Source organism: Pteropus medius, unplaced genomic scaffold (assembly GCF_902729225.1).
Source record: "Pteropus medius unplaced genomic scaffold, Ma_sr-lr_union100, whole genome shotgun sequence".
Lineage (NCBI taxonomy): Eukaryota > Metazoa > Chordata > Mammalia > Chiroptera > Pteropodidae > Pteropus > Pteropus medius.
The window spans coordinates 1,346,103-1,357,121 of record NW_024356335.1 but is presented as its reverse complement, the minus strand read 5'-3'; the positions used below and the strand labels follow the sequence as shown (position 1 = coordinate 1,357,121).

At 57.6% G+C, this 11,019-nt stretch overlaps 1 protein-coding gene across 1 annotated transcript in view; it reads left to right on the top strand.

Annotated features, from left to right (window-relative positions):
• The window catches only part of NR5A1 (nuclear receptor subfamily 5 group A member 1), a 23,041-nt gene extending 14,172 nt beyond the window's left edge, over positions 1 to 8,869 (top strand). Inside the window, exons 5-6 of the mRNA XM_039861457.1 lie at positions 2,890 to 2,956; positions 7,134 to 8,869. Coding sequence (XP_039717391.1) covers positions 2,890 to 2,956; positions 7,134 to 7,381 — 315 coding nt within the window. The 3' untranslated portion in view covers positions 7,382 to 8,869. The remainder of the gene's footprint in view (positions 1 to 2,889; positions 2,957 to 7,133) is intronic.
• Positions 8,870 to 11,019: the final 2,150 nt, after the last annotated feature.

Genomic DNA, 11,019 nt, shown 5'->3' with positions numbered 1-11,019 from the left:
TCCATCCATCCATCCATCCATCCATCCATCCATCCATCCATCCTTCAAACATCTGCTGAGCAAGTGCCCTGTGCAAGATACTGCGAATACAAACAAGACCCAAATCTCTATCTTCAGGGAACTGAGCTTCTCTTGGGGAGAAAGACAATGAGCATAAAATGATTAGTAAAATACATATGTTAGTAGACAGGTTAGTAAAACGTTTTAGCCTGGAAGATCGCAGCAAGTGCTAAAAACAGAAACACAGCCGGCAGCGGGCAGAGAGCGAGCCCAGGCCCCCGGCTCGCCCCGCTCCCCGAGGCTCTGGTGTCTCCCTCCCACTGACTTCCCGACCCACGCAGCCTGCGCCAGTCCAGTCTCCACCCTTCTTCTGGGCCCTCGCCAGGCTGGCCACCTCCTGCCCTTCACCCGAAAAGCCATCTTCAGTGCCCTCCCTCCCTGTGCCTAGTGACACATGAACATGGAGGTGTCCCTTGCTCTCAGGTGTCTCCCAATCTGGGAGAGTCCTCCTGCCAGCACCATCAGGGCTGGGACAGAGAGATGGGGAACTCAGGGTGGGGAGCAAGGCCACTGCCTGGAGGGCTTCCTGGAGGAGGAACATCTGAGCAGGGCCTTGGAGGATACTACAAGTTTGCTGGGGGGATAAATCCTTTAGCGGAGGAATAGATGGGGTGGGAGGTTGGAACAGAGGGTCACAAATGCCTTGTCACCTGAGGAGGGGGCAGGACTGAGACATCATCTTTGTGGCAGATGGCATCACAGCCACAGTCTGGCAAGGGTTCGAGTGGAGGGAGGCAGAAGCAGAGGGGAAGAAGTGGGCTGGGAGGGCATGATTAGTGAAGTGTTGACCGTGGGAAGCCCGGTGCTCTGGCCGTGGCCATGGGCCTGGGGGCCTGGGCCGGGTCTTCTGACTCAACAGGCTGGTAGCTGGAGGGTTTATCCGCACAGCTGCAGTGGTAGGTAGGGGACAGCCGTGGTGGGGGGTGGGGGCCCAATCTTAGGCAACCAGTTAGGGGCCGTGGCCTGAGGCCTGCAGAGGAGCTTCAGGGGCCCAGGCCAGGCTGTCTCCCGCTGCAGGAGCCCCTTCCTTCCTGCCAGTCTCGTCTGAGAGCTGCTGGACTTGGGACCTGCTCAGCAGAAGCCGTGGGTGGCTGTGGTTGGGATGTGGGGAATCCAGGCGTCAGGCGTGTGTTCGTGCCTTTGTGTTTGTATCTTTGTTTTCACACATGTGCAGACTGTGAACTTTTACAGGCTTGTGGGTTTTTACGTGTCACGGTAAGTGAAGAATCCGTGTGTAATTGGGGAGTGACTGGGGAGACGTGGAGACATGAGGGCTTTGGAGGGCTGCGTGGTGTTTGGGCACATGGAATTGCAGTGTGGGATCTGTTGCAGTCCGGGTGGTTTGTGAGGTGATAGTTCTTGACCAGACTGCCGTCACGAGGCCTCCAGGGAGGTCCCTGGGGAGGGGAGGGTGGGGAGTGGACTGCCAGCCACCAGGCCTCTTGGCTAGGGCTCCACCTATCCTTGGGCACCCCCTGCGGAACAGGGACAATGTCTTGGCTTCACAGACTACCTGGGTGGGACCTGAGGCCCAAGCCCTGTGGCCCTCAGCTCTTTTCCCGCCAAAGCCCCAGGTACAGGGGACATGAGGCGCAGCCCCAGCTCAGCTGTGGCCTCTACCAGGTGATCAGTGTTGGACTTGTCCTCCTGTGGAGCGTGCAGAGGACAGCACGGCTGAGCCCAGCCCTCTTCTCCTGGGCCAAGTGAGGGCCGTGCCCACGAGTGCCTGCCCCCTTCATGCTGACCTTCGTCCTGTTTCCCAGGGGAGGTCGCCGGGGCCTGAGAGCTCAGTGCTTGGCTGCAGGACGGAGGAGTGAGAGTGTGTGCACACGTATGCACACGGGTGTGCACCCGTGCCAGGCAGGGTGGAGCAGCGAGTGGGAATCGGGACTAGGGACGGGCCACCTGGATTCTATATCTGGACTCTCTCTCTGGCTGTGTGGCCTAGAGCAAGTCACTCCATTCTCTGGGCCTCTGTTACCACATCCGTAAAATGACCGTAATAAGAATCCTTAACTTGCTACGAGGATTTAATGAGAGAATTCCCCAAAGTGCTCAGTGCTCGGCCTGGACCTCAGAATATGTGTTAGTATTGCAACACATTATAACCACCATTATTAAGTTAATGAGCAAATGAACAAGTTAATGAATAGAGTGAATGAATGAATGAATGAATGAATGACTCGGTCTCCATCTCTATCGCACGCTTTGTGTCTTGTACAGTGCCTGGCCTTTGGGGACTGAGGTGGGTGGGTGGTGGGGGAGTGCCTGGCCTAGCCAGCCAGAAATCCCGGTGAGGTTGGGGCCGTGAGGGCAGGAGAAGGCGCTGGCACCTGGGCCTGCCTGGGCTCATGGGAGAGCAATGAGAGAGGAGGTCAAGTGAGCCACGGACACCATCGGCTGATAGGTTCCAGCTTAGGAGAAGAGCCTGGGCCGTCCAGGGTCATCAGGGTTGAGCCAAAGAGGAGAAATCAACCGCACCTAGGATATCAGGGAAGGCTTCTTGGAGGAGGGGCCTCTGAGTTGGGCCTTATGGTACGAGTAGGAGTGTTCCGGGTGAAACAAAGCAAGCAGCAGCAAGGGCATTCCGGACCGAAGGGACAGCTTGTGCAGAGGTGTGGGGAATCCTGAAAGTCCGCGTGGCCGTGGGGCAGGGAGCGGGTGGAGAGGGGGCTGCTGAGCTGTGCCAGGCCAGTACCTTACCCCTTCCCTTGGGAAGGATTTCCAGCAGGGAGCGGCATGGGCGGATTGGTGTCGTAGCAAGGCGCTCCCAGCTGCAGCATGGGAAGAGGATGGCAGGTGGCAGCCCACAGCCCTGCGAGGGGCTAGACCCGGGACCGGGCTGAAGTGGACGAATTTGGGCAAGATGAGAGGGAAGATTTGCTGGGTCTGGAAGGTGGGAGGGAGCGCCTCTCATGACCTGGGTCCCCAAGGGAACTGGGGCCAGAGAGGGACAACCGCTTGCCCGTTGACCTCCGGCTGGCATGCTGGACGCGTCACCCTTGGGGCAGTGCCTCCCTGGGCTGGACAACCTGAACCCCTATGATGCCTGTCTCCCCACTCTCCCCCTACCCTAAGCCACCCACCCGACTGCCCTCCAGCCCACTCAGCGCCTCCTTCTCGCCTGCCTCCGCAGAAGGGTGCCATTTGGTGTCTAAATAGCCGTCTCAGGCAGGCGGGGAGGCAGGTAAGAAGGTTTAATTAAAATTAGTGCCTCTCTCCTGGCAATCACGGTGTTTATGAAGATGGGCCCGGCTGGCATTGTTCTGCAGAGGACTTAATCGAAGCTTAATGGATTGACCTAACATTCGATTTCCTGACTTCCATTGAGGCTGCGGCAGCAGCATTCCCTTAAGCGTTTGCAATTTACCCACTGCTCCTCGCCAACAAAAGGCGGCCTGAATAGCAGCCCCACTCCAGGAGCCATTGTGCGCGGGGGCGCCTGCCTGAGTCACCGCTATTGGGACAACATTCTTTATGCCTCGCTGGAATGAAAAGATTATTCAAATATTCAATTAAACCGTGAAAAGGGGGCTTTTCTGAGAACCTGGGGGCCCCCAGCTCCGCAGAGCTAGCAGGCTGCTCTCGGGGGCGTGGGGGTGGGGGGTGCTGTCTCCCAGCCCCCTCCCATCTCCCACCTCTGGGATTGCTGGGAGCGGAGCGGGCTTGGGGGTGCACGCAGGCTTTTCTTGAAGGTGCCCATCTCCAACCTGTGACGGCTCAAGGCCCAGCGCTGGGCACAGATTGGATCCAGTTCTTGGGTGCCCTGACAGATGGATTTACCCCCATTTTTCAGATCACAGGAAACTGAGGCTCTGAGAGGGGAAGGGACTTGCCTAAGTTCACCCAGCTGGTGGTGGAGCTGGGATTTGAACCCCTGACACAGGAAGGGGGCACCTCCAGGTTTGTGTGAGCCCTCCCTGCGTCTGAAGGAAGAAGGGCACGGCGTCTGTGGGATGTTGGCTCTGTCACATCTGTTATCCCACGGTCTTGCACAGTGCCTTTAGGCAGGCTCACAGAGAGGCTGGGGGAAGGGGTGGGACTTGACGATGGTCTCCAAGATGAAGATGAAATTGAGTCTGGAGTCCAGCGTAGCCTCTCCGGCGAAACCTAGGGCCCCAAGTTGGGCCCTTGGGTGGGACTCCTGGATTGCATGAAATGTAATGTTACGGTGTCCAGTCTCCCAGGAACCGATGTCCGATCTTGACCCCACCCCTGCTTGCCCATAGAGCTTTGGAGCCAGAGACACCTGGGTTTGCACCTGAACTCTGGCATCTGTTGTGTGTTCCAGGCACTCCCCATCGGGGTATGCTCCTCCCTGCCTCCCCGGGTACCTGCGGGGATTAACAGAGCTGGAGGCAAGGTGTCTGGCCGGCGCCCAGGAAACTGGGTCCACTTGTACTGTGGTTGTTGGGGCTTAACTCGTGACTGTGCTTCGCCCCCCAGGCCTGTAGCCCACCTCGTGGGGACAGTGGGGGTCTCCGGTCTGCAGAGAGCTGCGGGACCCATGGGACCGCTAGGAGGGGAGCTGTCCCTGAGCACCGTCCGTTCTGCGCCCACCCCCTGTACTCTGCCCGCTGTCCCTGGTCTGGTACTGCAGAGAACAGTAAATCCGGGTAAAGCCGAGGCTCGGGCCCCCAGCCCCCTCTCATTCCGGCCTCCGCTGCGGCATCCCGGCCAGGCTTCCCTCACCCCCAGTTCTTCTGCCCCTTTACTGCTGTGTGTTTGAGCCGTCTCTCACCTGCTTGGACCTCAGCCTCCTCATCGTGGAATTGTCGGAAGATAACGTCAGGAGAACGGCCAGCTCCAGGGATGGTGGCGGGTGGGGCGGGGGTGGTGGGGAAGGTAGAGGGGACGGTATTGAGAGTATGGAAAGAGGTTGGGGTAGGGATGGAGCTAGGTGGCAGGGACTTCCCATGACCTTTGAGTGTGTCCGGAGCCGACCAGGCTAAGGAGCAGGGCTGCTCTGTACAGTTGGGCAGTTTGGTCACGGCAGGAAGGCACCCAGGCAGGGGACAGAAGGGGCTGAGATCAGCTTGCCTGCCCCTCATCAAGCTGTCTTTCTGTGGAGAAGGGGGGGCTTCTTTCTAATGGGTGCCCAGGTGCCTTAGGGGCTAATGGCGATCCATGGAGGTGAGGAAGAAGATGATCTGGGCTTATGGAAGGAGGGAGGCGGCACTGGGAGTGAGGGTGGAGGTCGGGGCCAGGTCCTGCTACACGCCCCGGCCCGGCTTGGGTTTCCCTAAATCCGCCTTTGGACATCACTGGCCTCCGCAGGCGCACCGGGGGCGGCTGGGGATCAGGGTTGCCAGGAGCATCGAGCTTTCCTGGCGCAGTGGGTGTTAAGAGGGATTAGAAGGACCACAGGCTGCACATGCTGGGCTCCTGACTCCCCTGCGGCAGCAGGGCTGGGGGCGAGGGGGGCGGAGGGGACCCAAATCAATGGCCATTTTCTGGGCCACCCTACACCACAATCCCAGGCAAGGCCGGGCTGGGATTTGGGGATGGGGGACCAGTTCTGTGGCTTCCTGCTGGCCCTCAGCCTCCAGGCAGGGCACTAGCTGGAGATCCTTCAGCTCCAGCTTGAGGCTTGCAAGCTGGGACGAAGACTCATGTGCCAAGAAGCTGACCCTCTATGGGCACCCCTGGGGGCCAGGCACGTGCACCGGCCCCTGCACCCATGGTCTTGCCCCTGCAAGGTGGGTGCAGCCCCTTTCAGAGAGGAAGAAGGTCTTTCCGGTCACACGCGAGCAGGCACAGGCCTCCTACACAGTGGGCTGGGATTTGAACCCCCATCTGTCTCACTCCAAAGACACTTTGTTTTTTGTCTCTTCACCGGACCTCGGGTGTAGAGGGTGCTTTGATCACGCTTCTCCGTTCATGGCACCAAGAATCATTGGTTCACATGGAGCCACCCACCCCGCTCTGCCTCCCATAGGCAACTGCTCCTTTGTGTGTGACTCGGATCCCATTTGTCCCTGCTCTTACATAACATGCCTGCTCCGTGTACTAGCGTTTTAACTATGTAGAGATCTTTGCCTTTTAGACCTCTTTCTGGGTTTATCTGTTTTTTGTTTTGTTTTGTTTTGTTTTTTTCCCACTCAGCCTCACGCTTTTAAAGACCCATCATTGTTCTGTGTGTTATATCTGCTCACTGGGGATGCAGCTACCACATGGCCATCCAGGCCACCTCCCCATCATCGCGAATACTGCTGTGGTGAACATCTACAGTCTCCCATGGCCTCATGGGAGAATCCCTTTGTGGTACTGCAGCCTCTTGATTGGTCGGAGTGCGTGTCGCTCTCTAGAATGGGGCCACAGCAGTGCATGCGCCTCACAGCTGTGAGAAGGGGCCCTTCCACTCACAGTGTGCATTTCTGGTGATGGGGACAGTGATGATTGTGGCAGGTGGTGGTGCTGATAGTGACCACCGTGGGGATGATGGTGACAGGATGGTTTTGACAGTGTGGATGGGGATGGTGTCAATCATGGCCGTGGTGAAATATATGGTAACAAATTGGGCCTTAACAGGTGCCGGACACTGTTCTGAGCACTGAACTCTCTTGACGATCTTGTGAAGCAGGCACTATTGTCACCCTCGTTTTACAGACTGAGAGGTTAAAAAACATGGCCAGGGTTACACATGGCGAGGTTGGCGACGGGCTTGGTGATGATGGAGGTGTTCATTGGGACCACTGCGGTGATGACGGTACTGATGGGGACAGGTGACTGCGGTTGGATGGTTGATGGTGCTGGTGGCTGTGTTCGTGATAACCACAGGGAGGTTGGTGTTGGTGACTGCCGATGGTGGCGGTGAAGGTGATGGCGATGATGGTGGCGACAGGAATGGTTGAGGTGAGCTCGATGACGGCCGCAGTGGCCATGTTTGGGGAAAACATGTCAGTATTGGTGACTGATGATGGTGGCCGTGTTCCTCGACCGTGGTGGTGACGGCGATATGGTGGTGACGGGGAGACGGTTGGTTGCGTGGTCGCTGGGGGCCGCGTTGGTGACACTGGTGACGGCTGATGAGGTGATGGGCGGGCGATGGTGATCGAGCTCTCCCTTTGCAGATGTGAAGTTCCTGAATAACCACAGCCTGGTGAAGGACGCTCAGGAGAAGGCCAATGCCGCCCTGCTTGATTACACCCTGTGCCACTACCCGCACTGCGGGGACAAGTTCCAGCAGCTGCTGCTGTGCCTGGTGGAGGTGAGGGCGCTGAGCATGCAGGCCAAGGAATACCTGTACCACAAGCACCTGGGCAACGAGATGCCCCGCAACAACCTGCTCATTGAGATGCTGCAGGCCAAGCAGACTTGATCTGGGCTGGGTGGGGCTGGGACCCGGGCTGGGGGAGGGGTTGCAGCCATCCCGCGGCCCTCTAGATGGTTTATTTTATTATGCCGACCCAGGAGCCCCATCGTGTAGGCTGCTCCCCTGAGCTCTCTGAAGCCCTGTGTTTGGGAAGTGGGTGCAGGCGGGCAGGGCCTGGCTGAGGCGGGGTGGCCCTCACTAGCCACTGGCATTTGCCTGCCAGTCAGTGTGCCCCAAGGAGGTGGCTGCTAACCACCCCCTTCCCCTCTTCCTGCTCCCAGCTCCCAGCTGTCTGTCCTGGAGTCCGGAGCACAGGTCCAGGGGGGAGGTACAGGAATCCCTGGTGGACCTTGATGTCCCTTGGGTCAGAGGTCATCCCTTCCCCCTCTACTGGATACAGAAGCAGAAAGAGGTTGAGTGAGCATCAACTCTGGAGATCCCCTTCAGAGGGACCAGGAGGGAGGTCCTCCGTTTTGTAAACTAGGGATAACTGAGTTTGCAAAATTGAACAGGGACTGTTAGGCCCTAGAGGACACTGGGAGAATGATGAGGACAAAGAGACTTCCTCCTTAGCCCTCTGCCCCATTTGACTTCTGCAGGCGAGAACTTTGACACATTATCTGAAAAGAATTTTGCTACAATCATCTTTCTATCTCTCTCCAACCAGAAAAGTTTGACGCAATCGACATTCTAACCCCACCTACACTTGGCCAGCCCATGCTGGTATTTATCTGCAAGGCTGTAGTCAAGAGGTTTTTGTTTTGTTTTGTTTCTTAATCTAGATAGTCCTTAAAAGGTGTGTATGTGGGCGGTAGGGGACAGATTTGGGGACTGAGGCTGGAGTTTGGGGATTAGCACCAAATACAGCCCATGGTTTCTTCCCAAACACCCTCATACCAAGTACTCCATTGGTGGTGCTGGGTCTATTTCTGAGCCCCCATTCCAGTCCAGAGAAGAGCTCTGGCTTGCCCGCCCCCCCTACACACCACTCAGTGAACAGGATGATGCCCTGTGGGGGGCTCAGAGTCTCTGTGGGTGGGAACATGGGGGACCTTGGGGAGAGCGTATGGTTCTCCAGATCAGGGACACTGATGACAAACTCTTTCCTCATTGGCCCTGTCCCGTTGGGTCCCTTGCTGCAAACCCTTGAAGCTGGGCCTCAACTCCCTGGTCTCCTGCCCTTTGTCCTGAAAGACATTCTACAGGGCCAGGCACCAGGGAGAGGACTCAGCTGCCCTCCGCCCCTGGGCTGGGCATCCACTGCCTTTCCTGCTTTCACCCTGCCATTGCAGCTTATGCTGAGCCTGCCCAGTTGGAGATAACTGGGCATCCCTGCCTCCCTGCCGTCCACTACCCTGTCTCAGCCCCTGCCCCTGCCCACCGAAGTGTGTGCCCCTGCCAAGGCCGGAGACCCACAGCCCCAAACAAGAAGTGCTCTTACGAATCTCCCAGCCCCTGCAGCCCTGGAATAAATTTTGCAGTTAGTTTCCAGCTACCTTTGGCTGTTTGCATTCTGGGGCCAAAGTAGAACCTCTTCCTTGGGTTTGGGTGGCCTAGGGTAAAGCAGTGCTCTGATTGGGATGGAGGCGACACTCAGATGACCTCTGGTTCAAGAGACAGGATGAGGTGTGCTGCCAGCAGGCACCGTTGAGGGGCCTTGGGGCCCTGCCTCATCTTCGGGACCTTTCCATACCCAGGAGGCCTGGGAGATGCACAGGCCTTCTGAGGCCTCAGACTCAGTTCCACCCTGGCTGTGCAGCTCAGCTGCCATCTTGGGCGGAAAGGAGCAATCATTTAACGAGCACCTACTGTGTGTCATTCCTCATCTCACTGTCCTTACCGTGGCCCAGTGAGGCAGGAGTTATAATCTAAGAGAGGCACTTGGCACCTGCCCTTCAGTCAGTGATCTGCAGGGTTAGATTCAAACCTGGGTCCACCTGACTTGACTGGCCCAGTCCTCTCTGTCCATCTGGTGGCCGGCTACAGGCCCCTGGCCTGGCCCTCTCACTGATTCCCTTGCCTCCCCTTCCCCGACCACTTGGTGGCAGCAGCGAGCACAGCCAACCTCTGAGGACGCTTCCTCTGCTCCAGATGCCTTCCCAGGGCTTCGCCTGTCCTGTCCGGCTTGTCCCATCTGTTCTCTGCAGCCTCGGTTATGATGAGGAAACTGAGGTACAGAGGGGTGAAGTGGCACGTCCAAGGTCACACACCGAGAAGGGGCAGAGCCATCGTGCAAACCTCCTGACCCGCCTCGACCGACCTTTTTTATCACCAGGGCCATCCTGATCCTCTGTGCCAATTAGAAAAAGGCACCCCCTCTAGGGCCATGTAGCCCTCGGCACATGGCTTGGCAGTGGCTTTTATGCGAGGAAAAAAGTGTCCCTTTCCCTCTTGGCACCTTCAGCAGTGAAGCCCTGGCTTCTGTCTCTGGGGAATGTCCAAAGTGTAGGAGGAGATGATCTTAATCAGATCATAATCCAACGTGACGGAGCCAGACAAGGTGAGCAGTGACCGGATTTGCTCCTGGGGGGACAGGAAGTCTTCATGGAAGAGGTGTCATCCCAACTGTCATCCTCGAACAACTTCTAGGAGTTTACAACTGTTGGGGGCAGTCCCGGTAGAGGGAACAGTATGAGCAAAAGGATGGAGGGGTGTCAGCCAGTGGTGTTTGGGGACCCAAGATGAGTTATTTTTGTTGGAGAATAAAGGATGTGTGTTTGGGGTGGAGGATATGGAGCAGGTGGAGGGGAGACTGGAAGGGACTCCTCGGTCCCCATCCCTGGGCCCTTCTCTCCTCCGGCCCCTGTTAGTTTGGTGGGGAGGCAGGAGCCCCCTGGAGGTGAGGAGAAAGAGGCAGAGGACTCTGCAAATGCAGGCAGTAGGGACCACGAAGTGCCCCACCCAGCTCAGCTCGGTATGATATCCATGCTTCAGATGATGGACTGGGCTTCAAGAGATTCAGCAGCCCGCCATTCGCAGAATGAAATACCCAGACCTGTCCTCGTGTGGTGGGTCAATGCCACCCACCCCCATAGGTTTTGTCCCAGACACATCCTAGGCAGGGCCCAGGGTGGAAAACCTTTAAGGTCACGGAGGAGCTGGATGTGGCTTGCGTCTTGCTGGGTCTCAAAGATTCCACTCACAGCCTTACTCACCTCCACCCACCTGTGTCCCATGTCTGGGGTGGCTACCTGCTTCCCTGACACTGTTCTGACACTCCTCAGCTGCGCCCTGTCCTCTGACCCCAGCAGCATTTGGGCCAGGCTGAGGTCATCAGGACAGTTAGCTTCTGTGTCCTGAGTCCCAGTCCCTGGGTGTCCCCTTCGCCTGGCCCTCGCCTTGGGGCCTACTCTGTCACAAGCCCTAACACATCATCACTGTTCCTCACTTCGGCCCTGACAACCTTCTACCCAAGAAGACATTGACACTCAGGGAAGAATCTTGCTTGTGGTCGCAGAATGGGAGTGGCAGGACCTGGCCACACAGCCAGACTTTTGCGCCCTCCCGCGGCGTGACTGTCATCAGACCTGGAGCTGGTCCTGCCTGCTCTGGTGCCTCCTCTGAGCAGTCTGCCTGGGTGGCTCCCACCCACACTGACCGCCTCCCCGGCCCCCGTGTTGCCTGGTTGCCGAGACCCAGGTCCG